This window comes from Saimiri boliviensis, chromosome 17 (genome assembly GCF_048565385.1).
Source record: "Saimiri boliviensis isolate mSaiBol1 chromosome 17, mSaiBol1.pri, whole genome shotgun sequence".
NCBI classification, from domain to species: domain Eukaryota; kingdom Metazoa; phylum Chordata; class Mammalia; order Primates; family Cebidae; genus Saimiri; species Saimiri boliviensis.
Window position 1 is genome coordinate 50,132,133 of NC_133465.1, and position 27,658 is coordinate 50,159,790.

The following is a 27,658-nucleotide window of genomic DNA, read 5'->3' on the forward strand; positions in this document are numbered from 1 at the left end:
TCCTGGGCAAGGAAGGGCCAGGGAGCCAGTTTGCTCCTCGGTGCAGAGTAAGCCCCTTTTATGCACCAGATGCTGCTTCAACCATGGGCAGCGCAGCCATCATCCCCGACAGCAGCACTGAGAGGGAGGTGTTTTTCTAAGCCCCATGTCATGGATGAGGAAACCAAGTCCCAGAGAGGCCAGTGGGCTTGCTCAAGGACACCCAGCCAATTCTTGGGGAAGGCAGGATTGGGACCCCAGCCTGAAGCCCTCAACCCTGCCCTTGCCCACCAAACCATCTTGCCCCCTTGACTAGCATGGTCTGTGCTACATGCCTCGAGGCTGGACACCAGGCCTGGAGGGCCTCCACTGGCAGGAATCACTGCCCACGGTACCACCCCAGGCCTGGGGGTAGCAAGTACCCCATCCTTACCTGCAGTTGCAGAGACAGGTCTTGGCCCCACATCCCTGGCTTGGCCCTTGCACAAGAAAATTGGAGAGAATTGGCTGAAGGGTTCAAGAGGGGCAGAAAGGAGGAGGCCCCAGCCTCCTAGGGGAGGGGGATCCTAAGGGAAGCCAGAGCCCAACCCCTAGGCAGGGCCCCACAGCTCCCTCAGCGAGGACAACCCCAAGGGTGGCATTAGGCAGCAGCCTCAAGGGATGGGCATAGGGACCGAAGGAGCCAGCCATAGCTGTGGAGTTGGGGTGGTGCCCCCTAGGGAACCCTATGTTTCAGGAGAAGACACAGGCCTGCTCCAATCTAAGCAGAAAACAGCCCTTGCTATCAGGGTCAGGTCTGATAGGAAGACAGCCCTGTTCTGAAGTCCCAGTCTGATGAGGGGCCACCAGTGAGAAGACAGACAGCCCTGACCTCAGGAGGAAGGTGGGTGAGGGAATGTGAAGCAAGCTTTCTGTGTGGGGAACCCACGGCCCCTAAGAGAACTGAGGCAAGCACAAGACAGGGGAGGGGACTGTGGTCAAGGGAGAGGCAAGAGGTCTTGCCAAAGTGCTATAATCCCAGTACTTTGGGAGGCTGAGGCTGGAGGATCACTTGAGTCCAGGAGTTCAAGACTAGCCCGAGCAACATAGCAAGAACCCCATCTCTACAAAAAAAAAATTTTTTTAATGCCAAGCACTGGCCTCATGCCTGTAATCCCAGCACTTTGGGAGGCTGAGATGAGAGGATCTCGAGGCCAGGAGTTGAAACCAGCCAGGACAATATGATAAAACCCAATCTCTCCAAAAATACAAAAATGCTGGGCACAGTGGCTCACGCCTGTAATCCCAACACTGGGATGCTGAGGTGGGCAGATCACTTGAGGTCAGGAGTTCAAGACCAGCCTGGCCAACATGGCAAGAACCCATCTCTACTAAAAATACAAAGATAAGCCAGGCATGGTAGTGCATACCTGTAATCCTAGCTAGCTGGGAGGCCGAGGCAGGAGATTCACTTGAACCCGGGAGGTGGAGGTTGCAGTGAGCTGAGATTGCACCACTGCATTCCAGCGTGGGCAACAGAGTGAGACTCTGTCTCAAATAAATAAAAAGGAAAAAAAAAAGGTCTAGGCCAGGCACAGTGGCTCACACCTGTAATCCTAGTACTTTGGGAGGCCAAGGCAGGCGGATTGCCTAAATCAGGCGTCCCCAAACTACGGCCGGCAGGCCGCATGTGGCCCCCTGAGGCCATTTATCCGGCCCCCCGCCGCACTTCAGGAAGGGGCACCTCTTTGATTGGTGGTCAGTGAGAGGAGCACAGTATGTGGTGGCCCTCCAACGGTCTGAGGGACAGTGAACTGGCCCCCTGTGTAAAAAGTTTGGGGATGCCTGGCCTAAATTTAAGCGATTGAGAACAGCCGGGCAACATGGTGAGACCCCATCTCTATTAAAAATACAAAAAAAATTAACTGGGCATGGTGGGACACGCCTGTTGTCCCAGCTACTTGATAGGCTGAGGGAGAAGAATCACTTGACCCCAGAGGTGGAGGTTGCAGTGAGCCAAGATCACACCACTTCACTCCAGCCTGGGCGACAGAGCAAAACTCTCTCCAAAAAAATTAAACAAGTTTTAAAAAAGTAAGTTATAGCCAGATCTGCTGGGAGCTGGGGAACCCAGGAATATAAGTGGCTATGGGGGCCAGGGAGTCATATGACTGAGTCCCCACTGGAACTAGCCCAGAGTGTCACCAGGGAGAGTCACTCTTAGGGCCCCATCAGGTCTCCCCAACAGGAAGTTAGGGTCCCAGGGCCGCTGATATGGTGGGAACATGTGTCTGGTGAAGGGGCCTGGACCACCAACTGGGCTTGCTCTGTGATCCTGAAAGTGTCAGAAGACCCAGACTCTCCCAGCCCCTGGCCTCTACTGTGAAATGACAAATCTCATCCAGGCTTCTGGGGGGCACTCCTGATCAGGACTTGCTGATGTGGCCCTGGGACATGGGCAGGCTGGGGTAGGACAGCCACTTCGGTGTCTGATGTGTGTGGTGATGTGCAAGGGACCAGATATACCAGTCCTCTCTGGTTTCAAACAGAGGACAGAGGAAGTAGGACTAGGGATAGCTAAGAGGAGTGGGCCTGGAGTATGGGAGGTGCCTCTCACTGACCAGCCTTGTGACTTTGGGAAGCTCACATAACCTCTCACAGGCTCAGTTTCCCCATCTGTAAAATGGGGAGCACAATCTCTCCCTCTGGACTCATTGTGAGTTTCCAGGGAATACCACATAGTAGGCTCTCATTCCCAGGAGCCTCTTCGCACCTACATCTTGGAGGAGGTTCTCGAGATGTCTCCAGAGCGAAGGAAGAATTGGCTCAGCCTTGCTAAGCATCTGGGTCTGGCATGGCAGGTGGTTGGGGGTGGGGGGAGTCACTTCGCTCCCTGCATTGATGTCAGCGCCTCCTGGGAAATCGCCTTCTCACCTCTCCAGAGCCTAAAATAGAGCGGGGGGGCGGGGGGTGTCACAAGCCAGAGGCAGCTCCTTCATCCCCAGCAGAGGCCCTGGATCCTTGGGGAAGCAGAGAACCCAGGAAGGGGTTCCCTGCCTCCAATCTTGTTCTTCAGCGACCTGTGGTCCCCTAGTATGGGTACCAAAAAGGTCAGCGTGGGGCCTCATCAGCAGCCCACCCAGCTTGCCCTGCCACACCCCACACTATCTCAGGTACCTGGCCCTCAGCACCTCTAGCAGAAGTCGGAGGTCCCAGTCCTGGTATTGGGACCCATCGTCCCCAGGAGCTGGGTGGAGGGCACAGCTGGGGATGTAGGATAGGAGGTCCAGTATTTTGCAGACAGGGCAGCCTAGTCTGACCAGAGAGAGGAGGCTGGGGGACTCTAGAGATGTCTTCCGCTCATAAGGATTGGGACTAGCAAGGGAGGGGGAGCCATGGGCCATGCTAGCAGCATGCAAGTGACCCTGGCCAGTTTATATTTTGTCTAGGGAGAAGGACAGGGTGCCTGTGAGAGACTCAGGAGCCCAGAAGGAGATGCCGCCCTTCCTGATGGTTGGAGTGACAGTGATCCCTGAAGCCCTCCTGGAGGCCGGGCATGTTTGGCGGGGAGAAGGAGCCGATGGGAAGGGGTCTGGACGGTGGGCGTGGGCGGACTCCGCAGTGACACGACCTGTGGGGAAAGGGCAAGAAATCCTGGAGCGGGGCGTTCGCCAAGAGCCTCTGCCCACCCCAACCCCAGCTCCCACAGCCTGGGGTCAATCGGGGCACTCAGGGATGGGGCTGGCGCTGGGGCAGCCTCTCTGGGTACCACGACCGAGGGCGAACGCGGGCGCAGCAGCCACACACACCCGCCCCCAGCCCCAGAGGGGAGGTCGCCGGTTCGGCTCCGGGGGTCCCCCTGTCCCCTGCCTCCCTCCCGTACAAATCTACGGGTCCTCGGAGATGCTCAGGCAGAGGTGGCCGAGGAGGGGCCGCGGGATGAGGACGCGCAGCGCCGCCGCCCCGCACCTGCCGAGGGGCCGCCGAGGGACCCCCGGGCGGCGCCTCTTTTGTCCTCCCGCGGCGGCGGCCCGGGCCCTGCGGGGCTGGGGGCGGGGGGGGGGGGAACGGGGGCGGCGGGGGAGCGGAGGGCGGGCCCTGGGCTCACGTGCTCGCCGCTCCGCTCTTAACCCGGCCCCGCCGCCCCGCCGGGATGGCCGCGGCCGGAGAGCACTGAGCCCCGGCACCGTCCCCTCCGCCCCCACCGCTCCGCGACCCCCGCCCGGCCCCGCGCCCCCGCCCCGGCTCCACAGCCGGCGCCTCCCCACCCCCGTCCCTGCTCCCGCCCTCCCCGCGCCGCTCGCAGCCGCAGCCCCCGGACCGGGAGGAATGAGCGAGCCATGAGGCTGCTGCAGCGCTGGGCGTTCGCGGCTCTGCTGCTGCCGCTGCTCCCCACGCCCGGTGAGTGACCCCCGCCCGGCCCCGGCGCCCCCTCCCTGCCGCCGCCCCAGGATGTGCGGCGCTTGCTGCTGCAGCCGCCTTTTCCTGCAGTGCTCGGGGTGACTGCCGGTCCGGAGCTCCGGAGGGTGGGGGAGTGGGAGAAGAGGGAAGGTGCGTTTACCCACCTGCCCCCAGCTGGCCTGCCCCACCGCGTCCCTGCCCCTGCCACCGACCGGCCGGCTCTGCAGGTCTCTGCGGGTTTGGGCGGATGGGGGGGGCAGTCGTGACAGTTGGGCGAGAGTGAAGCTCCTGGCCCCCTCCCCGCGGGCTCTTCCCTCTGCAGGGCAGCCAGATCCTCCCACCCGGATCGCCCCAGGGCTCCAGGGGCCACACCAGAGTGGGGGATGCGGCATGCCCACCCCATTCCCAAATCTCCTGCCCAGGGTGGGCAGCTGCCTGTAGCCATAGCCTTGTTTCCCCAGGTCTTGGGACCCGGGGTCCTGCTGGAGCTCTGCGATGGGGGAGCTTACCCCAGCTGGGAGGCCCAGAAGCCCCTGAGGTCACGGAACCCAGCCGTCTGGTAAGGAAGAGCTCCGGGGGAGAGGTCCGAAAGCAGCAGCTGGACACCAGGGTCCGCCAGGAGCCACCAGGGGGGCCGGTGAGTGGGGCTGGGTGGTGAGGCCAGGGGCTGAAGCAGGCCTCAGAGCCCCGGGGAGGCCACGGGGTAGCCAGGGCTGGAGCCTCCTCAGCAGCTGCCCCGCAGGCTCCCCTTCTGTACAGAGGTCTATCAGGTGGGTGCTGGAGCCCACTGGGGGGAGCACCCGGCCTGCCCAGTCCCAGGGCCCCCTCCCACTATTGCAGGGTCTCCTGCCCTAAGTGTTCAGGGATCCCAGATGCCTAGGTCTCAGGCCTGCTTTGGGTCAGCCTTCCAATGGCCCCCTGCTCTGCTCTGGCCAAAGCTAGTGGTTCTGCTCAAAACAGGGCTTGGATGGGGCAGTGGGGGGCAGGGAGAGGCAGCCCAGATCCAGTCAGGGATTAGGGCTCCCAGGTTCTAACAGCAGCCACCTCAATGGGCTTTCTTGGAACAGCTTAGTGCTTGCTCCTGCCTCAGTTTCCACGCAGTGCTGAAATAGGCTTGCTATTCTCCTTCCTATCCTGGCTGAAAGTGGGGCCCTGGAAAATAACTCGAGGCCCCGAACCAGCTCTACCTGCCTTCCCACTGTCCCTTTCAGCTGCCAGGCCCCTCCTGCCTCCCAGAGGAAGGTTGGGAATGAAGGAGATTAATTGCAATTAATAATTAATTAATATCATGTGAATAATAATCACCCAGATGGAATATTCATTCAGCACACCCCAGCGCTCCAAAAGCTGGAGCTGAAAGTGAGCCAGGCCAACAGGGCAGCAGAGGGCGGGATGGCCGGCGAAGGGCCAGCACAAACAGGAGGTGCAGGGGAGAGACCCAGAGGAGGGAGACAACTGAGGCCTGGGAAGTTTTGGCAGCTGGGAGTGGTGGGAGGTAAATTGGGCTGGGCAGAGGGAGGAAGGAGGGAAACGGAGGCTAACATTACGGACATCTGTCAGACTGGCATCTGGCCCTGCCTAATGTACTTGGTTAAAAGCCCTTAAGGGAGGGGAGCAGAGGGGGATGTGGGGTGGTGCAGGGGTGGGGAATACTGATGAAATGGATGGAGCAGGAAGGGAGCATGCATAATAGATGGACCATCACTCAGGGCCCTGCAGAGGGCCAGGGGAGGGGGCTAATGATCCAAGGCCAGCAGGCGCACTCGGGGTTGGGAGGTGGAAGCAGCCTTCAGCGCCTGCTCAGGCTCCCTGGGAGGTGCATGGTCCCAGGGCTGGGATGGGGTGTCCTGGCTGCTGAGTCTGACTGTCTTGCCTGGTATCACTCCCTTACCTGTGAACTATGCACCCCGTGGTTACACTGCGGGGGAACTGATGACCTGCCCAATTGCTGGGGCTCTGGCTGTGCTTTAGGGGATGTGCAGATTGAGTCATGGAGGGATGCCACCTCGGGGTCAGGGGACAGAGTTGAGGGAAAGCCTGGAGTCAGGTATTCCAACTGAGCAGGCCGCTCCTTCAGCCTGACCCTTTTTGAGCAGAGACAGAGGCCGCAAAGGTGGGAGGTTCTGGGCTGCGGTGGTGTCTGCGGCTGTGTGGGAAGGTCAGGGTGAGTGCAGAACCCTGTTGGGGTCTCTGTTGTTCTGCAGGTGAGTGGGCACATGTAAGGTGTGTATGTGACCCACCGATTCCAGATACTTCTGAGGGGTGTCTGAGAGGCTGCGGAAAGTAAATGGAGTTCCGTGGATCTTCGGGGCAGTGATTATCTCCAATTTTGGGGTCTCTCTGGGACTGAGACTTCCTAGGGTCCTTATGGCAACCTCCTCAAGGGACTTGTTCAGGGCTGGCTTATCTGTGCCTCAGTTTCCCCTGAGGTACCAAAGCTGTGGACTTCTCTGGTCCACTCACCCAAGCTTTGTATGCACTTTACATCACTTATTTCTCTGACTCTGGAAGGCTGGTAATTTTTGTCAGCCCCATTTTGCAGATGAGCAAACTGAGGCTCAGAGGGATGAAGTAAATTGCCCAAAGTCAATCAGATCTTAAGCAGTGGAGCTGGGAGTTTTCTCCATACCAGGGCACTTCCCACAGTTCTGTTCTGCCTCCAGGGCTCTCTGGATTTGGGTCCAGGAGGCCATCTCCCAACCCCGCCCAGAGCAAGGAGGATGGAAGAGGCCAAAGGAGACCCCCAAAAAAAAAAAAAAACACATGCAGGCCGGGTGCGGTGGCTCATGCGTATAATCCCAGCACTTTGGGAGGCAGAGGCAGGTGGGTGACCTGAGGTGGGGAGTTTGAGACCAGCCTGACCAACATGGAGAAACTCCATCTCTACTAAAAATACAAAATTAGCTAGGTGTGGTGGTGCATGTCTATAATCCCAACTTCTCAGGAGGCTGAGGCAGGAGAATCGCTTGAACCCGCAAGGCGGAGGTTGTGGTGAGCCGAGATCGAGACACTGTACTGCAGCCTGGGCAACAAGAGCAAGACTCCCTTTCAAAAAAAAAAAGACCACATCCAGAATATTTTCCCCTAAAGGACGGAAGGAGATATCGAAAAAATCCTCAATCCCCTCCCTGGCATTTCTCCCCAGGGTTAGAGCTCTTTCGGCCTCAGAGCCACTGGCTGTGATGGTGGAGCCGGTGCGGACTTGAGCTTGTGTCTGTCCCAGCCAGAAGTACGCCAACTGGGTGCTGCCTGGGTTTTGCCCTAAGTTACTGCCCTGGTTTGGAACTTCAGGCCCAGCAGGTGTTGAGCCAGCAGCAAGATCTCTGGCCATGTGGCAAGTCCAGGAGCAAATGCTGGCTGGCGGGGCCTGGGGCACTGAGCTGCTGTGGCTTTGGGCTGGTGGCAGGAGGTGGCGATGGGAAAGGGCTTTATGTGCTGAGGACTCCTGGCTTGATGGGGGGTGAGGGTGCAGGTGTGTCTGGGACAGGGGAAGAGGTCCAGTGGCCAGGAAGGAATTAGAAACTGGAGAAATTAGGCTGGGTGCAGTGGCTCAGTGGCCAATGTCAGGGGATTGCTTGAGGCCAGGAGTTTGAGACTAGCCTAGGCAACATAGTGAGACCCCCTGTCTCTACCAAAAAAAAAAAAAAAAAAACAAGAAATTAGCCAAGTATGGTGGCACGAACCTGTAGTCCCAGCTACTTGGGAGGCTGAGGCTGCAGGATCGCTTGAGTCCAAGAGTTCAAGGCTGTAGTCAGCTGTGGTTGCTCCTGGGCTACAGAGTGAGAGCCTGTCTCACAAAATAAAACAAGGTAGACAAATCACAATTATTTGGGAGCAGGCACTCCTTTACGCATATTAACTTGTTTAATCCTCATCACAGCTCCAGGAGATGGGGCTGTTATTCCCGTCTCGTGGGTGGAGAAACAGGCACAGAGAGGCAATGTAACTGCCCAAAGAGACACAGCATTTGAGCACAGAGTCAAGACTCATCCCCAAAGGAGCATCCTCACCCAGGACAATGCCGCCTCTTGCTCAGGGCTGAAGGGAAGAAAGAGACAGACACATGCTTGCCCCCTCTCTGCCACTGCGTTCAGCCCCCTCATTTCTTTCTTTTCTTTCTTTTTTTTTTTTTTTTTTTTTGAGACGGAAGTCTTGCCCTTTTGCCAAGGCTGGAGTGCAATGGCACGATCTCTGCTCATTGCAACCTCCACCTCCTAGTTTCAAACGATTCTCCTGCCTCGGCCTCCCAAGTAGCTGGGATTACAGGTGCCTGCCACCACACCCAGCAAATTTTTGTATTTTTTCACAGGGTTTCACTGTGTTGGCCAGGCTGGTCTCAAACTCCTGACTCGTGATCTGCCTGTCTCAGCCTCCCAAAGTGTTGGGATTACAGGCGTGAGCCACCAAGCCCGGCCAACCGCCTCACCTTTGTGCAGCCTAAAAGCAGCCTAGGCTCGGAGAAGTGGGGGAGTTTCTGGAAGGGCAGAACCCTGTGCTCCCAGAGAGCCTGCAGCTGAGGGGTGGTGCAGGTCAGCCAAGGCTAGCGTGTACAATTGGACTGTTGTTCACTGCACTAGGGTGCCTGGGCAAGGGGTAAGTGAGCTGAATGCAATCCATGGGCTTATGCGGCCACATGCATTCTGACTTCCAGGGGGACCTTTTTCTTTCTTTTTTTTTTTTTTTTTTTTTTCCAGACAGAGTCTTAATCTGTTGCCCAGGCTGAAGTGCAGCAGCACAATCCCGGCTCACTGCAGCCTCCACCACCTGGGTTCAAGCAATTCTTGCGCCTCAGTGTCCTGCGTAGCTGGAATCACAGGTGCATGCCACCATGCCTGGCTACTTTTTGTATTTTTAGTAGAGATGGGGTTTCACCATGTTGGCCAAGCTGATCTCGAACTCCTGACCTCAAGTGATCCGCCTGCCTCAGCCTCCCAAAATTCTGGAATTACAGGTGTGAGCCACCTCACCTGGCCTTGGGACCCCTTTTTCTGATTCGCAGCAAGCTGCTGTGTGGGTTATGCCTGCCCCTGTGGAGACCCAGCCTCCTTGGGAACCAAGGAGAGAGCAGGACAGGGGGAGGTGACTAGGGTCAGGGTGAGGGGGTCACAGACCTGGTACATAGATGCCCATCTGAGCCAGCTGGTGGTGGGGCACCTCAGTCTCTGGGTTATGCTCTTGCAATGGCTGCCCAGGCCAGCATTTACTGGAAACGCCACCCCAGAATCCCCCCACAGTGGGCATATGATGCGCCAGTGTTTGCATTTTCTTGCTGCAGAAGGATGGAGGGCAGTTGAGGAAGGCTTGCTCCCAGCTCTTGAAGATGGGAGTCACAGGCAGGGTGCCACAGGGGGACCAGCTCTGTGCCTGGCCCTAGTATCCCATAGAGCCAAGGCCATACTATGGTCTGTGTGGCCAAAGTTGCAGCTCTCTCTTGGGATGGGGCAGGTGGCTCGACACCAGGGGTAGGATTTGAGCTGGGCCCAGCTTGTTACGAGGTGGGGACATGAAGTAAGCCTTGCCACGCCACAGAGTTCAGCAGGCTCAGTTTTGTTGTGAAAGGCTGCATGCAGGTGGGCGCAGTGGCCGAGGTAGGCAGATCATGAGGTCAAGAGATCAAGACCATCCTGACCAGCATGGTGAAACCCCGTCTCTACTACAAATACAAAAATTATCTGGGCGTGGTGGTGCGCACCTATAGTCCCCGCTACTCAGGAGGCTGAGACAGGAAAATCACTTGAACCCGGGAGGCAGAGGTTGCAATGAGCTGAGATTGTGCCACTGCACTACAGCCTGGGTGACAGAGCAAGACTTTGTCTCAAAAAAAAAAAAAAGAAAGAAAGAAAAGAAGGGCTGCACGCTGTGGCCTGGGGTGGCACAGTCTTAGTGCAGGCCCTGCTCCTCTGCTTCTGACTGTGTGACCTGAGCCAGCCACGGAGCCCCCTGAATCCCACCTTCCTCATTCATAAAATGAGGATGCCCAGTCTTCACCTCTCAGGCTGTTTCAAGGACTCAAGGAGACACCAAATGTCAGGTGTCCAGTCTGGGATCTGGCAAAAGAGCCAAACTTCAGCATCTCTGAGTGTCCAGGCAGGGCGCTGGGTCCCTGGTGCTAGCATGAGGGCTGGGTGTCAGAAACAGGAGCCAGGGCATTTAGGGGTTACCTGTCAGGCTCAGGGTGGGGTCCAGGGTAGAAACCACAAGAGCAGGACTCTGGCCTGTGGGCTTGGCCTCACCCAAGCACCCTCTTGGCTGCCTAGAGGAACCCAGCTGTCCAGAGTCTGTCCCCAGAGGGACTGATGACCCCGTAAGGAGGTGGCTCTGTTCTCAAAAATGTAGGTCAAATCCCATCATTGGAAATTCATCTGGCTGTTCTCATTGTCTGGGAATCCCGCTGCCCTTTTGATAAACGGAGCACCAGTGCATGGCCGGGGGTGGGTAGGGGGAACTGGCAGGTGGGTGGGTGGGTGGGAGGTTTCTCCCAGCCGGGACATACTCCCAGGCAGGGCTCCTGCCTCTCTGGCTCCTCCCCGATCAGCAGCCACCCGGCCCACAAGGTGGTGGTATCTCCTTGTGGGAGAGTATTCCAGAAAGATGTCCTCAGGTGAGACACCTGACAGGTAGATCACACCATCCACCCAGATCTGGAGCATAAGGCCGCTGTTCTGTCTTGTCCCTGTCACAGTAGGTGATCCAAAGGGGTCGTTTATCCAGTTCCTCAAAGCCCTGTTCATTTGAGGACATTTACGCTTCCTTCTTATTATTATTACTGACCCTTATGATAACACATTTAAAGGGGCTTTTATTGAATCCTCACAACAATCCTGTTGTACCGAAGGGGATACTGAGGCCGGGGGCATGAAGCAGCTTATCTCAGGCCTTTCAGTGCCTTTCCATTCAATGTGAGTGTGGAGCAGGTGGGCAGGGGAAAAGGCAGGCATAGCCCTGGCTCCAGGGGAGTAAAGGTCGCCCACCTGGAAAACTGAATCAGTGATCAAAGAAGGATATGTCTGCTACTCGCTTAAAGGCCCAGGGGGAAGGGCGCCAGAGCCCTGCAGGGGTTGGCAGGTGCAGGCTGTGCGGATGAGGGTGGAGAGGAGAGGGAGGTTGGGGCAGAAGTTCAGGGTCAGCGCCTGAGGGGCTGTGCCTGGAGGTGGTGGGGAGCAATGGTCTCCCTGCTCGGATTTCCTGGAGCATTTGTGAATCCCAAGGCTCCTTCGTCTCCTGCTTCCTAAGACTGTGAGTCTGTAGGTCTGGGGCAGAGCCCAGGCACCTGTATTTGTGCTTCTGGGTCTTCGACAGAATCGTTGCCTTCTTCTCTCTGCACCCCAAATCTGGTACAGAGAGGACAAGACTCTGTCCCTCCAAACGAGGTGTCTGGGAGAGTGGGCGGGCCAGCCAGAGGGGAGCCTCGGGTGGAAGGGTGATCACCCCTGCCAGGTGGCCACAGCTGCTGTGGCAACACGATCTCCAGCCCCAGCGTGAGGTCTGGCCCGGCACCTCCCTGGCCACCCAGCCGTGACCCCGGGCCAGTCACCTCCAGGTGTGTCCCTGAGCCTCATCCTGGCATTTGTAAAATGAGGACCAGAGGGCCTGGGCGGGTTGGGATCAAATGAGCTGGAGCATGTCAGAGCCTGGCAGGGACAAGCACAGGGCATGGGGCTGGCTGAGGACTGGCCTGACCGCCAGACCCAAGGCCCCTCCCCCCAGGGACAGAGGGACAATGGGATGAGGTCAGAGGCAGGGCAGGGGCAGGAAGAAGGGCCAGACAAAGAGAGCAGTTTGCCTTTGATAGAGCATTGGCCTAGGCTGGATGCAGAGGCTCAAGCCTGTAATCCTAGCACTTTGGGAGGCTGAGGCAGGAGGATGGCTTGAGCTCAGGAACTCAAGGCCAGCCTGGGCAACAAAGTGAGATCCCATCTCTAAAAAACTTAATTAGTTAATTTTAAAAAAAGAACATTCGCCAAGCATGGTGGCTCATGCATATAACCCCAGCACTTTGGGAGGCCAAGGCAGATGGATCACCTGTGGTCAGGAGTTCAAGACCATCCTGGCCAACATGGTGAAACCCCTGTCTCTACTAAAAATACAAAAGTCAGCTGGGCGTGGTGGCAGGTGCCTGTAATCCCAGCTACTTGGGAGGCTGAGGCAAAGAATTGCTTAAACCTGGAAGGTACAGGTTGCAGTGAGCTGAGATCACGCCATTGCACTCCAGCCTGGGTTGCAGAGTGAAAGCTGTCTCAAAAAAAAAGAAAAAAAACAACATTGGCCTAAAGCTGGGCTTGGGGTGGTCTTGGGACTGTGTGCCAGCAGGAGTCCCTCCCCACTCCCCAGGGCCACAGAGATTCTGGGGACTGAGATAGGCTTATTTGACCCATCTCTTCCCTCAGACTGGGGACAGAGTTGTGTCCCCACATAGGGCCAGGCCAGGCAAACATGCCTTGGTATGTGGTCTCTCTCTCTCTCTCTCTCCCCCACCACCTTCTGGGGGCTCTCACAGCCCTCCTCTGGGCCACGACCAGCCAGGCCCAGCCCCTACTCCAGCTGCCCTGGCACTGCCCCAGGGGCTTATCTGGTCTGAGCCCTGTGTCCTGCTGGGGTGGCGGAGAGCCCACCCTCGAAGTTCTACAGCACCAGGTGGGGAAGGGGTGAGCGGCAGGCAGCAGGAGGTGGTGGACAAGGAGGGTTCCGGGGCTGGCTTGGCCTCTGCAGAGGTGAGGCAGGCAAGATGGGGTGGCTCGAGGACCTCCCCATCTCCCAGAAGTTGGGGAGATTCTGCTGGTGCCAGAGCAGACTCTGCCGGAATCCTCCAGGCCCAGGATGGCCCCACCATGCAGCCAACCTCCCAGCCTTACACCTGGGCTCATCTGACCATTTTCATTTGGAAAATCTGAGGCTCAGAGAGGTTGCTGGGTCATCCCTTCAGCTGCATGGTGAGAGAGCAGCATCAGGGCAAGGGGTCTGGCAGGCTGCTCCCCTAGGAAGCTGCGGAGGGGGCTGGCATAGGGGTTTGTTGGCCGGGGGCAGATAGAACCAGCAGGAACAGTCCTGAGGGCAGGGGAAGGCCGGATGGTTCAGGCCGTGGGCCGGGAGGAGGATGTGGCGACTCCTTGTCCTTGACTTTCTATTTCGGGACTGATCGATGCTCTAGGGGCTCAGGATGGAGCCGGAGCCTTGGTCAACCTGGGATGGGGTGAGTCGGTGTCCTTGGGGTGCAGAGGTCTGCCCACCCAGGCCCTGGCCCTTGGCCCAGCCTTGCCCCTCTCCCAGGACCTCTCAAGGCCACTGGGCCCACTTCCATTTTACCCCACCTTTGGGCTGAGACAGCCCTGGAAGCGGATTCCCGAGCTCACCACTTTTTAGCTGCGTGACCTTCGGCAAGTTAGTCAGCCCCCGTACCTGTCCCCGTCTTTCAGATGGGAATGGCAGTAGCATCTATGCCAGAGGACTGCTGTGAAGATCACACAGGGCGATACCTGTAGTGTTTAGACCCGGGCCTGGCACACAAGAATTGCTTGGTAAAGATTAACAGTGAGAGGTGGTTGAGGAGGAAACCAACAAGGCCCGGGCTGTGGATTTCATGGCCACGACCTTGGGGCTCTCTTCGTTCCGCCACCTGCCATCCCCACCACAAAGGCCAGGCAGCCAACACAAGCCTCCTGTCTGCAGGCAGAGTGGGTGATCCTCCTGTGGGGGTCTGGAGTCAGTCTTCTGGAATGAACTAGGGGTGGGAAGAAGGCCCCAGCCCTGAATCCTCTCAGCCCTTCCTGGGCCCTAGGGTTGCTGGGATCCCGGTGTCCTTGCGTGCAGGCCTGGGGGGCCGCCATCTTGCTCAGGCCTGGTACGTTGCCATGGCAACCTGGAGCCTCCAGCCCCACTGCACTCTGAAAAATTTATCAGGAAAACTTCCATGTTTAAAAATTAACCATGGGATTGAAATATTAAAGATGAGCTGCTCTGGGCGAGGCAGAGGGCAATGGATTTGGGGGTAGAGGAGCCAAGTCCTTCCTCCCAACAGCATGGCACCTGCCCATTACCCCAGCTTCGGGGGCCCCAACCATCCATTCCCACCCATCCGCTTGTGTCCAAGGCCTCCTATGTAGATGGAGGCTGGGGCCAGGGTAGGGGGACAGGCCACGAGGGCCCTCCTCCCACTTCCTGTTTGTCCCTTTCCCGTGATACTCCTGGGGCCCTCCCGTTACTCCACTCAAGGGTGGGGTGCCCCTCACCGGCCAGGAGGGCATGATGAGGCACGGGGCCGGCTGGGCTGACCCTCTCCCAGCTGCACCCCTCTCCAGCCCAGCCTCAGAGAGGGTAAGCAGGTGCCGGGGCCCAGAAGGCAGAAGGGGAGAGCACTCCTGCCCCTGCCTACCAGTAAAGGGGACAAAGCATTTTGTCCCCAAATCAATGGTGCCCTCAGCTGCTAGGGCTGGCCGCCCCTCCCCAAGACTCCTGCCTGTCCTGGAGTCCCCCTGACTCCCACCTTCAGGCCTCCTTGGATTGACTCCCCTTTGCCCTCCCCCCATGCCAGCCTGTCCATCTGGCCCAGGTGAGTTTCGTCATCCCAGCCTTCAACTCAAACTTCACCCTGGACCTGGAGCTGAACCAGTGAGTGTGGCCTTGAGCCCAGGAGGAAGACTGGTGCTGGGGCCAGGGAGGCGTGGCCGGGCTTGGCTGCTGGGGATTTGGGGGTTGGGCCAGGGCAGGGAGGACTGGGACCCTGAGCTGGGGTGGGCCCCAAGCCCGACCTCACCTCGCCCGTGACCCCCCTTCCTGCTGCCCCCTCTGTCTCAGCCACCTCCTCTCCTCACAATATGTGGAGCGTCACTTCAGCCGGGAGGGGACAACCCAGCACAGCACCGTGAGTGCCTCTGCAGGGGCCTGGGCTGGGGTGGAAGGGAGGTGCTGTTTCTGTGGTTCTGAGGTCACAGGTGTAGGGACAGGTGACTGCTGGAGATGGGGTCCTGGCCTGGCCCCTCAGCACCTTCCCTCTCTCCCCACCTAGGGGGCTCTGAGGGTGGATGGTGGGCAGCTTGAGTGCGTGGGGCCCTGAGCTCCCCTCACTTGGCCCCAGAGCTCTGACTCCCAGCCAGTCCACCTGCCTTGCGTGGGGCCTACAGGGACCCTCATTGTTCTGCACCGGCTGCCAGGAATCCCCTCTCCAGATTCTTCTGACGGGGGCAGCTGAGGAAAGGCCCTTCAGTACCAAGGCCCTGGGAAATCCCAGCTGCCTGGGACACCAGGGTACCAACCCTGCAGGCCCTAGAGCCTGAAAATGAATGAGTGTCTATAAATAGCCTGTCTCCCCCCCCCCGACCCCTCCACCTTCCCCCCCAAACCCGCCACCCCCCCTCCCCCGCCGTCTGTTCAGTAACTGGAGCACAAGTAATTCTGTAGAAGGCAGAGCTGAAGGGGGAGGGTGCCGTTGGTCATTGCCCCTCACCCCGCCCCAACCCATGAGGCTGGCCAGGAGGACACAGGCTGCCCATCACTCCTCAGCCGACCATGGGCCCAGGGTCATGCAGTGCATGAGGTTGTGTGTGATGTTGGGACGAGTACATGATTAAATGAGATAATACATGGTTAGTGCACAGAGCAGTGCTGGGCACAGGGTAGGTGCTAAGTGAACATTGCCTGTCATTCTCAGAGGAGTCTGATCCCTTCTCCAGCCCCAGCAAATGACTAAGAACCCTTGCTGTAGGCCGGGCGCCTATAATCCCAGCACTTTGGGAGGCCGAGGCAGGCAGACCACCTGAGGCTAGGAGTTTGAGACCAGCCTGGCCAAAATGGTGAAACCCTGTCTCTTCTAAAAATACATGACAATAGCTTGAACCTGGGAAGTGGAGGTTGCAGTGAGCCGAGATTGTGCCACTGCACTCCAGCCTGGGTGACAGAGCGAGACCCTGCCTCAAAAAAAAACAAAAAGAACCATTGCTGTAGTCCAGCTTCCTTATTTTATACATGATGTGAAGGAGGCCCAGAGAGGGGTAGGAACTTGCCCGGGGTGGCACAGCAAATTAGGAGCACCACCCATGTAGAAACAGGCTCCAGAGCCCCAGGCGTACCCGGAGATTGTGTCACCTGAACACAGGGCAGCTTCAGTGCCCCCCAAAAAGCCTCGAGGCCCGTCGGCCACCCACTGCCCCATGCCAGAGTTCTGCTCCTCCAGGGGGCTGGAGACCACTGCTACTACCAAGGGAAGCTCCGGGGGAACGCGCACTCCTTCGCCGCCCTCTCTACCTGCCAGGGGCTGCAGTGAGTATGGGGAGGGGCCGGGCAGCTGGGAGAAGCCTCCGGCCTGCGCCCGGGAACAGTGGGGAGCTGTGCCTCTCTCTCCACAGTGGGGTCTTCTCTGATGGGAACGTGACTTACATCGTGGAGCCCCAAGAGGTGGCTGGACCTTGGGGCGCCCCCCAGGTAGGCCCCTCGCCGCCCTCTCTGGTGGCCCTGCCAAGCCTGTCCCAACAGCTATTGCTGCCACCTCTTCCTCCTCCTGCTCCTCCCCAGCCTCACTGCCCTCTTCAGTGACCCCAGCTCTGGTTCCCTCCCTCCTGTGTTCCCAGCTCCCCCTGTGCCCCCAGCTCCAATGTCCCCTCTGTCCCGTAAGTGACCTCCCATTGGGCTCCAATGTCCTTTGCCCTGTCTCTCAGAGTGCCCCCAAGGGCTTGACCCCGGAATCTGAGCATCTGGGAGATCAGATCCGACATGGGAGCTCTGGCCAGTTCTGGGTCACCTCAGGATGGAATGGGGGGAGGGCTGGATCTGGCCCCCTCAAGTGGGCCTGGAGAAGACCCAGCTGGCACCCCAAGAACTAATTTCCCCTCATTGCAGGGACCCCTTCCCCACCTCATCTACCGGACCCCTCTCCTCCCAGATCCCCTGAGATGCAGGGAACCAGGTAAGGGAGGGAAGAGGGGTGGGCAGGGGCTGGCTGTGCCCCCCTCACCGCCCCTCCCCACAGGCTGCCTGTTCGCTGTGCCTGCCCAGTCGGCTCCTCCAAAGCATCCGAGGCTGAGAAGGAAAAGGCAGGTACGGGGGCCCGCACAGACCTCGGGCTGCAGAGACCTCGGGCCGTGGCCCAGTGCAGGAGGGCACCCCCATCCATGGCTGGGGCAAAGGAGGGCTTGGATGTGGCCGGGGGCCAGGGACTGTGGCTGGGAGAAGCCCCCACCCCTTCCCTAATGCTGGCATCTACAGAGCTCCATCCTGGGCAAATCAAGGCTGCCTGCCCTCATTCCAAAGCTGAGGAGGGACAGGACCCTCTGCCAGGGGGAGCTGGCACTGTCCCTGGCTGGAGTCCAGACCCCCCATCCCCACCGCGTCTGTTCCTGGCTTGGCCATGAGATCAGTTAGACACGGAAGGGACTGATACCAAGTGCCCACCCGCCCCCCAGGTCCGCCGGGGCCACCCTACAGTGCACAGTGAGACCAAGTACGTGGAGCTAATTGTGATCAATGACCACCAGCTGGTGAGTTCCCGGGGCCGGGGAAGGCGGGTGGCACTGGGAGGAAGCCCCCAAGAAGCCTGGCCCTCCTCCCTCTCCTCTGTCTCCCAGTTCGAGCAGATGCGACAGTCAGTGGTCCTCACCAGCAACTTTGCCAAGTCCGTGGTGAACCTGGCCGATGTGGTAAGCAGCTCTCCCTCCCTCCCTTCCCTCCCTCTCAGGCCTCCCACCCCACCACACACATCAGGGGGCACTGTCAGCCTCTGGCTCCCACCTCCTGGAGAGACAGACAGGTGCACCTCCAGCCCTGGTCCGAACACTGGCTCCCACCCTCCAGCCCTCTCATCTTCTCCCCTCCGGGCCCAGATATACAAGGAGCAGCTCAACACTCGCATTGTCCTGGTTGCCATGGAAACATGGGCAGATGGGGACAAGATCCAGGTGCAGGATGACCTCCTGGAGACCCTGGCCCGGCTCATGGTCTACCGACGGGAAGGCCTACCTGAGCCCAGCGATGCCACCCACCTCTTCTCGTGAGTCCCCCACCCTGCACTTCCTGCCAGCCTCTGCTAGTTGCTACAGTGCTTAGGGTTACTTAACACCTGCCCTGTGCCAGGTGCTCTTCCCAGAGTCTGGGGACTGAGCTCACCTTGCACCTTGTCACCTCCCCCCAGCCATGGGCAACAGGCTGGGCATCTTTCCCTGAACCTGAGGCTGATGCCCTTGTCTTAGCCCTGGTGGCCCTCTTCCTCACGTCCCCTTACTTCCATCTTTCCCCTTTCAGACCGTCCCAGCATCCCTTCCTTAGGGACCCAGTGCCCTGGTAGGGGAAAAAAAATAGAATAAAAGGGCCTTGCAACTAGAAATGGTCTACTGGGAGCCTCTCCTTTGCCTTATGGGCAAAAGAACCCAAGGAGAGGCCAGGCGTGGTGGCCCATGCCTGTAATCCCAGCATTTTGGGAGGCCAGGGTGGGTGGATCGTTTGATGTCAGGAGTTTAAGACCAGCCTGGCCAACATGGTGAAACCCTATGTCTACTAAAAATACAAAAATTAGCTGGTGTGGTGGTGGGCACCTGCAGTCAGCTACTTGGGAGGCTGAGGCAGGAGAACTGCTTGAACCCAGGAGGTGGAGGTTGCTGTGAGCCAAGATGGTGCCACTGCACTCCAGCCTGGACTACAAGAGTGAAACTGTCTCAAAAAAAAAAAAAACAGGAACCAAAGGAGGGGAAGGGTCTTGCCTGGGGTCACCAAGGCTGGTGTGAAGGGCAAGGGCCACCTCCCGAGGAAGGGCTCTTGTGTCAGGGGATCCCCAAGGCCCCACCAGCACCCAGGAAGCCACAGGGGAGGGCAGGAGGCCATCCTGACAGCACTCTCCCTTCCAGGGGCAGGACCTTCCAGAGCACCAGCAGCGGGGCAGCCTACGTGGGGGGCATCTGCTCCCTGTCCCGGGGTGGGGGTGTGAACGAGGTGAGCAGTGAGGGCCATGGCTGCGGGAGAGGGGCCGCAAGGGCACGACGTGCCTGTGGGAAGATGGAGACATCTGTGCCCCATCTTCCCCACTCCCAGTACGGCAACATGGGGGCGATGGCCGTGACCCTGGCCCAGACGCTGGGGCAGAACCTGGGCATGATGTGGAACAAACACCGGAGCTCAGCAGGTATCCGCCCCCGGAGGCCCCCGTGTGGCCCTCGCCCAGCAGCTCTGGGATGCGGAGGGTGTAAGTGGCCTCCCTAATCTCATCTCCGCCTGGCTCACCCCTCAGGGGACTGCAAGTGTCCCGACATCTGGCTGGGCTGCATCATGGAGGACACTGGGTGAGTTCTCTGGGACAAACCGGGGGAAGGTCTTGGGCGAGGGTCGTCCTACAGCGAGCACTCCTTGGCAGTCTAGACCAGAGGGCTTAAGAGGCCCAGCTCACAGAACCACTCAGGATCCAAGAAACCCAGTTTTCCCGCAAACACTGCCGGGGAGACCCAGATTCCCCTGCTGGGACACCAAAGCCGGCCAGGCTGCAGTGCGCACCGCGGCCACTGGGTGCCGCCCCAGCCTCGCGTGGAGGCACCTTCCCTCCAGAGCGCCGGGAGTCCCCAGGTTCCGCGGAGGGGACGGGTGCAATCGCGGGGCAGATCCTCCGCCTCCTCGCGATGGTGACTGAGTTCCTCAGGGTGCCTCCTCTCCAGTCTTGAGAAGGTGAGAGGGTGGGTTGGAGGGGAGCAGCCAGCGGCACCTCCCCTCGCCCTGCCCAGGTTCTACCTGCCCCGAAAGTTCTCGCGCTGCAGCATCGACGAGTACAACCAGTTTCTGCAGGAGGGTGGTGGGAGCTGCCTCTTCAACAAGCCCCTCAAGGTACCAGCTCTGCGGCGGGGAGCATGGGAGTGGGGCCTGGGCGGGGTCCGGGCCAGACTCCCGACCTGTCCTCCCGGTCCAGCTCCTGGACCCCCCAGAGTGCGGGAACGGCTTCGTGGAGGCAGGGGAGGAGTGCGACTGCGGCTCGGTGCAGGTAAGCGGTAGTCTAGGCGCCAGGAGGGGGGCCGGGATGTGTGGGTGGGCACCAGGGAGCGTCCGAGTGGGGAGGATTAGGGCTTGCCCGCCTCCCTCCCCTTCTCCCGCGTCCCTCAGGAGTGCAGCCGCGCGGGTGGCAACTGCTGCAAGAAATGCACCCTGACTCATGATGCCATGTGCAGCGACGGGCTCTGCTGTCGCCGCTGCAAGGTAAGGAGGACTGGCCGGGAGTGGGGCCAGGACGCAGGAGGAGCGATTGGAGGCCTTCAGATAAGGGGCGGGCAGAGGGAGGTGGGGCCTTCGGGGGCGGATCCCTCTTGGGCGGGGCTTGATGCGAAAACAGCACCAATGGGCAGCAAGGGCGGGGCTGAATTATGTTGGAGGCGGGGCTACGAGGAGCAGGAAGGGAAGGCTGCCCAGAAGCAGAGAGGGGCGGGAATGTGGGCGGGCTTGGGGGCGGTGCAGAGTAGGCTGGGAGCGAGGTGGGAAGCGGCCCAGAGGTGATGGGAGCAGGGAAATAAGAACAGGCCTGAAACGGGGGCCCGTAGAGCTAGAAGGCCCGGGGATGTGGGGCCCGGGCTGAGGCATCCATCCTGCCTGACCTGGGGACTGCGTCTCTTCCCTAGTACGAGCCACGGGGTGTGTCCTGCAGAGAGGCCGTGAACGAGTGCGACATCGCGGAGACCTGCACTGGGGACTCGAGCCAGGTCTGCCCAGCCCCGCCGTCCTGTGGAGCCCTGGGCGAGGCAACCCCTACCCTTGCGGATTTGGTTTTCCCGGTGTGCGCTCTCCACTCCCCTCCTCTCCACAGCTGGCGTCGACCCCCACTGATCAGACTCAGGTTTCTTATCAGAGGAAGGGGTTCTTCATGCCTCCTGGCTTTGTTCCTTCCGTCATTAAACCAAAATTTATCGTCTGGCTGGTATTCCCAGCGCCTGGCCTGGTGCCTGGTGTAGATTAGAGATCAGAGTGGATGATAATATTAGTTAACATCTATTAAAACCTAATTACATGTCAGGCTTTTCATTCTCCCAGCCCTACAAGGGAGGGAGGCTGGAGCGGCTCTGGGGCTTGCAAATCCTTGTGGTCTGGGTCCAGAGCCAGACAGACCCCTTGTCCTAGGCGTGGAAGAGCCCTGTAGCCTGAGCCTCCGCATGGTTGGGGGGGGCGGGCACTGGGCACCAAGCATTCCTCCCTGGGGCAGGCTGACTCAGCTCCAGTCCTGGGGCCGTTCTGCTCAGCTTCACCCCTCTCTCCACAGTGCCCCCCTAACCTGCACAAGCTGGACGGTTACTACTGTGACCATGAGCAGGTATGATGGCTGATGGCTGCTCCCCCTAACCTGGGGTTTGGGGCAGTCTCTTGTCTCAGCATCTTCATCCCTTGTTTCCTCTTAATTTGTGGTCCCTCAGGGCCGCTGCTATGGAGGTCGCTGTAAAACCCGGGACCGGCAGTGCCAGGCCCTTTGGGGCCATGGTGAGTCTGGCTAGGGCTGGGAGCGGGGACTCTGGAGGACCCGGAGCTCAGAGACTGGGGACGGTGGTTCCAGCTGAGCAGGCCCCTAAGTGTGTAGCTCACCAGGATCTGAGGGACCCAGGCAGGCAGCCTGAGGGTAAGGCCAAAGTGTGCGAGATGCAGGCCTGAGATCCTGGGGTGTGCGGGGGTGACGCTTGGCATCCTCTCCCCACAGCGGCTGCTGATCGCTTCTGCTACGAGAAGCTGAACGTGGAGGGGACAGAGCGTGGGAGCTGTGGGCGAAAGGGATCGGGCTGGGTGCAGTGCAGTAAGCAGTGAGTACTGAGGCTCCCAGAGGGCGTCCCAGCTCCGGGGCAGGTGGGAGACTTTCCAGAGATGGGGCAGCAGGTTCTCCTAGGAGGAGCCTGTCAGTCCCAGTGGGCGGGCACGTGGCAAATCAGGTGGCAGGGTGCAGGCTGAGGGCAGATCAGAGTTTGGTAGTTGAGTCTGAGGTCAAACTTGGGGCTCACTGTCTCCATGTACCCCAACAGGGACGTGCTGTGTGGCTTCCTCCTCTGTGTCAACATCTCTGGAGCTCCTCGGCTAGGGGACCTGGTGGGGGACATCAGTAGTGTCACCTTCTACCACCAGGGCAAGGAGCTGGACTGCAGGTGCTTGGCTAGGACCGAGGCTAGGGAGGGGAGGTTGCAGCTGTTCTGGGGGTTAGGAGACAGGGGGCTGAGGCTGGCCGTGTCGCATCCTTAGGGGAGGCCACGTGCAGCTGGCAGATGGCTCCGACCTGAGCTACGTGGAGGACGGCACGGCCTGCGGACCCAACATGCTATGCCTGGACCATCGCTGCCTGCCAGCCTCCGCCTTCAACTTCAGCACCTGCCCCGGCAGTGGGGAGCGCCGGATTTGCTCCCACCATGGGGTGACTGCCTGGAGGCCGGGATGGCGGGATGGCGGGAGAGGCTTATAGGAGGGGCCAGGCCCCTGCTCACCTCTCCTGGCCCTGCCCCACCTCTAGGTCTGCAGCAATGAAGGCAAGTGCATTTGTCAGCCAGACTGGACAGGCAAAGACTGCAGTATCCACAACCCCCTGCCCACGTCCCCACCCACGGGGGAGACGGAGAGATACAAAGGTGAGGCTGGAGCTGGCCGAGGTGGGGCTGTCTGTCCCGCTCTCTGTGCCTGTCCCTGCCGACTGAGCCCTGCCCTCCTCCCCAGGTCCCAGCGGTACCAACATCATCATTGGCTCCATCGCCGGGGCTGTCCTGGTTGCAGCCATCGTCCTGGGCGGCACAGGCTGGGGATTTAAGTAAGACACACACACACCCTGTGCCTGTGCCCCCTGGTGCCCTTGAGCGGGGTCAGAATCCCTGACTGGTAAAGCTGAGGGTCCTCCCTGAGAGCTTAGCTAAACCAGAGCTCACATATCATAGGTCCAAGCAGCCTGCATGGCTTAACATTTAGAAACCAGGAAATTTGGGCTGGGCTCGGTGGCTCACGCCTATAATCCCAGCATTTTGGGAGGCCAAGTCAGATGGATCATGAGGTCAAGAAATCGAGACCATCCTGGCCAGTATGGTGAAACCCCCTCTCTACTAAAAATACAAAAATTAGCTGGGTGTGGTGGAGTGCACCTGTAGTCCCAGCTACTCGGGAGGCTGAGGCAGGAGAATTGCTTGAATCCGGAAGGTGGAGGTTGCAGTGAGCCGAGATCGTGCCACTGCACTCCAGACTGGCGCCTGGCGACAGAGTGAGACTCTGTCTCAAAAGAAAGAAAGAAAGAAAGAAACCAGGAAATTTTAGGCTGGATGTAGTGGCTCACACCTGTAGTCCCAGCACTTTAGGAGTCCAAGGTGGGCGGATCACCTGAGGTCAGGAGTTCAAGACCAGCCTGGCCAACATGGTGAAACCCCATCTCTATTAAAAATACAAAAATTAGCCAGGTGTGGTTGTGAACAACTATCATCCCAGCTACTTGGGAGGCTGAGACAAGAGAATCTCTGGAACCGAGGAGGTGGAGGTTGTAGTGAGCCAAGATCACACCACTGCACTCCAGCCTGGGTGACAGAGTGAGACTCCATCTCAAAAAAAAAAAAAAAAAGAACAAACGAATGAATCCTGGAGATTTTACATTAGCAATCTGGATTTCCGGCTTCTCTGGAAACATGACAAGGCGCCCCATCTTGCCTCCAGGCATCCCCACATAGCTGCAGAGTGGAGCTGGGCAGGGGCCACTCAAGCCAGACTTGTCCCCTCCAGTCCCCCATCCGCAGCCAGCCTACGATGCCTTGTGCGTTTCTAAGTCTGGGGTCCTTGTGCTGGTCTAATCCCCTTAATGTGCAGAGGAGGAACCCAAGGCCCAAGGTTATATCATTGAGTTAGTGGCAGCATCAGAACTAGAAGCTGGGATGCATTTTTGGTGGGTGTCCTGGGTAATTCTCCCTGGCTCTTACATGAGAGTCCAGGCCCCAGGAACCCTGGCCTCTCTCTGGGGCCTCTGGGGCAAGGGTTGCATGGCAGCCGAAGGCCCCTTCCTGAGAGGAGCGGAAGGTCAGATGTCTCCTCCTCCCCCTCCACCATCCTCTCCCTACAGAAACATCCGCCGAGGAAGGTACGACCCGACCCAGCAGGGGGCAGTGTGATGCCGGCCACGTCATTCCTCCCGCTGTCCTTGTCTCCTCCATCTCATTCGTCACCCCGCGTTCTGTGGATGGGGAGTGGGGGCTGATTCCCCCACTCCTGCTGCCAAGCTGTCCCGGCAAGGGTGGGAGAACCTCGCTCGGGGAAGAAGGTCCCGGCCTGCCCTCACCCTCGCCCGCCACTCGCGTCCTTCTCGTGTGCCTGGCTGCGGCCAGACCCTCCCCCGCCACCAGGTGGACCCTAGACCTGGAGCTGTGCCTCTGGCAGTCCCCATCCCCGGGAGGGGCCTCCCTGTGCGTCCCATCTGTTTTGTCTTCCATGTCAACCACTGTCTGACCTGCAGATCCCCTCCCTGGCCAGCCTGTGACTTGCCGCCTGCCTCCAGGTCCCAGTGCTGAGCTCCAGGGCCCTGCTGGGGGGGCTCTACCCCGTGGCCCCTGCTCACGTCCTCCCCTGATGCCCCCTCTCCGTTCCAGGTCCGGAGGGGCCTAGGTGCCACCCCCCCTCCCTCCAAGCCTGGCACCCATCGTCTTGGCCCTGAACCACGAGGCCGCCCCCATCCAGCCACGGAGGGAGGCACCATGCAAATGTCTTCCAGGTCCAAACCCTTCAACTCCTGGCTCCACAGGGGTTTGGGCGGGGGCTGTGGCCCTGCTCTTGGCACCATCAGGGTGGACCAGGCCTGGAGGGCGCTTCCTCCACAGTCCCCCACCCACATCCTGCGGCTCAGCCTTGCACACCACTCCCCCCCGTGTGAATGTAGCTTCCATTTCACGGATTGCCGCAGCTCAACTCGGGGGCCTGGAGGGATGCCCCCAGGCAGCCACCAGTGGACCTGGCCTGGATGGCCCCTCCTTGCAACCAGGCAGCTGAGACCAGGGTCTTACCTCTCTGGGACCTAGGGGGAAGGGGCTGACATCTACATATTTTTAAACTGAATCTTAATAGATGAATGTAAACTCGGGGGTGCTGGAGTCAGGGCAGTTGTGGGGATGTTTTGACACTGACAGGAGGGCCTGGAGGAACTGAGGTGTGGCTGTCCCCCAGACCCTCCCCTGGGATGACCACACCTGGAGTCCTGTCACTGAGCACAGGCAGGGGCCGGGCATCCCAGCTTGCCCCCAGCCAGCCCCACTGAGCTTGGAGGAAGTATGTGTGCTGATTCAAACCAAAGCTGCCTGTGCCGTACCCAAGGCCTAGGTCATGGGTACGGCGACCACATGTCCCAGATCGTCTTCAATTCCAAAACAACCATCCTGTCCCTGTCAGGATGCAGGGATTTGGGGGGAGGGGAATCTAGAAAATATAGTCCCTGAAATAAAATGGCACCTTCCCCCTTTCAAGAAGGGTGATTCTGGGGCCAACTCAGGGTTTAGGTGCCCCCTGGTGTGGCCTAGATGCCCCCGCCTGGGCCATCTTTTCGGAGAGGACTCTCTGGAGGTGAGGCCTAGGTAGCCCCGTGCCTGCAGGGTTAGGGGCTCTGCCTGGGATAAGCAGGAGGAGGTAGAAAAGGGAGGTCTCACAGACATTCCTAGGCGGCCCCACCAAGTCCATTCCACTCCCTCCCCAGTTCCAGGGCCGAGTAGTAAGTTTACAGACGATTCCCCCAGTACATGCCCCGTCCCTCCCTGCTGCAGCCGAGCCTGCCAGCCAGGTGGAGCTCCTCAGTCTTCACACGGTCCACCGGCGGCTTTCCCTCATGACCCTGGCTTCAGAGGAAGGAACTCTGGCTCTTTGACCTTAAAAGATAGCTGGCAGGGGCCAGATGGGGGCCAGCTACCTGATGGATGAAAGCCACAAGTGAATGCGGTTCCTGTCACCAGGGGCACCCTGGCAGGGAGCTCTGAAACCCCCAGGCCCATGAGCTGTTTGTTTGAACCCCTCTGTTTCTGGGGCACCTTTGAGGAGGAGTTGTGGAGGGAATCGTTCCCTGTTAATTCACACCACCCTCAGGGGCAAACAGGCCTGGGACCCACTGACCCCATTTGGGTGGCTGCATGCACCCCACAGTAGTGGGGTCCGCATACAGCACTCCAGCTGGCACTGCCCACTCAAGGGCTGAGTGGAGGCGCCCCGTGGGCAGCTCTGCTCCACCAGCCCTGCAAGCTGAGGTGGGGCAGGGAAGGGCTGGGTGTTGCACTGTTGCTGTGCTACCTGAAGGCATCCGTCCTTGGGTGGTGCACCCGTGCACAGGCACAGTGCATCTGGGCACAGCATCTGGATCCACACCTCTGCACAAGTGTGAATACCTCTGCACACATGGGCATATCTGTGTGTGCACGTGTACATAGGGGTGGGGAACATGAGACTTCCTGTGACCAGTCACCCTGGCTCCCAGTTGTCTGCATCTCCCTGCCCCGCCCTAGCGAGTGCCTGCCCTGGCGGAGGCCAGGGAGGAGTGGAGGCTGCCTCTGCCTGGGCCTTCACACAGCATCCTGTACATACGTCACCTGGGGCGGGGGGTGGGGAGGCAGGGACAGGAGCATCAATTAAAGATCACGTCTTGGGGCTTCCAGGGAGCTCACACTAACCTTGCGTCTCTCTCCTGTCTGAATGGCCATGCTGTGACTTGTCCTCTCTGGCTCTGGAGGGAGCACGACAAGTGGGATACTGGAACGGGGAAGGGAGCGCCACCAGCTCCAAGAGCTGGGAGGAAGGGGTGTTGCTTCCCATTCACATGAGGAAACAGGGTGGAGGCCTGGCCCTCCCGATTCCTTAGCTTTTCCAACAAAGACAGCAGTGCCCCTCCTCTGGCTCCAGCAAAGCAGGAGGTGAGGTGAGTAGGAAAGCATGTTCCCAAAAGTTAGGAGACCGAGCTTTCCTTTTATGGCTGAAGCCAGAGAAGCCTCTCCTCACCTCCCAAGAGATTCCAAAACGCTGGACAAAACCATTAGCCTGTCTGGTCCCAGGGCACCATGTTCCTGGGCAGCAGAGAATCTGCTCTTTTTCCATCCCCGTGCCTTCTGGCCAAGCCTGGGGCATGAGGGGACTAAGCAAGGGCAGTGCTGGGAGCCCCTCCCCTGGCTGGAGGCCGGGTCTGAGCCAGGAGCCCGCGCTGGTTATTCCTGTCTTCCCCTGCAGAGTGTAGGGGCCTGGAGGTGTTCGCAGACTGGGGGCCGGGGGAGGATCCATCGGGCTCTGGAAGTCCTGCTCATTCAGGGAAAAGATAAAGAGGAGGAGGTGGGGGCAGGGAAACAAACAAATGAAAAGCTAGAAAAAATTGAGAAAGAAATAGCAGCACCAAGTG

The 27,658-nt window shown here is 59.3% G+C and overlaps 1 protein-coding gene and 1 long non-coding RNA gene across 13 annotated transcripts; one reads left to right on the plus strand and one right to left on the minus strand.

Moving 5' to 3' along the window:
• Positions 1 to 1,985: 1,985 nt before the first annotated feature.
• Positions 1,986 to 4,577, minus strand: LOC141581875 (uncharacterized). Its single transcript, XR_012514670.1, has 3 exons — positions 4,524 to 4,577; positions 3,136 to 3,589; positions 1,986 to 2,903 (listed from the first exon to the last, which is right to left on the minus strand). It is a non-coding gene; the product is annotated as an uncharacterized LOC141581875 (long non-coding RNA).
• On the plus strand, positions 4,057 to 26,946 carry ADAM11 (ADAM metallopeptidase domain 11). Of its 12 annotated transcripts, none has more exons than XM_039476984.2 (27): positions 4,062 to 4,359; positions 4,821 to 4,996; positions 14,888 to 14,964; positions 15,151 to 15,217; positions 16,526 to 16,611; positions 16,698 to 16,773; positions 17,188 to 17,254; positions 17,318 to 17,385; positions 17,751 to 17,825; positions 17,913 to 17,984; positions 18,168 to 18,334; positions 19,185 to 19,269; positions 19,369 to 19,459; positions 19,565 to 19,616; positions 20,049 to 20,148; positions 20,231 to 20,302; positions 20,422 to 20,514; positions 20,931 to 21,011; positions 21,566 to 21,616; positions 21,717 to 21,780; positions 21,995 to 22,094; positions 22,311 to 22,430; positions 22,525 to 22,693; positions 22,790 to 22,904; positions 22,990 to 23,080; positions 24,365 to 24,382; positions 24,888 to 26,946. In XM_039476984.2, the coding sequence occupies exons 1-27, from the start codon at positions 4,299 to 4,301 to the stop codon at positions 24,901 to 24,903; spliced, it is 2,310 nt and encodes a 769-aa protein (XP_039332918.2). In that variant the 5' UTR covers positions 4,062 to 4,298; the 3' UTR covers positions 24,904 to 26,946. The 12 variants fall into 12 exon arrangements, with proteins under 12 accessions (XP_074244863.1, XP_039332912.2, XP_074244864.1 ...); XM_039476987.2 differs by having other exon boundaries at positions 4,065 to 4,359; positions 17,318 to 17,381; XM_074388765.1 differs by having other exon boundaries at positions 4,060 to 4,359; positions 16,448 to 16,611; positions 17,188 to 17,385.
• Positions 26,947 to 27,658: the final 712 nt, after the last annotated feature.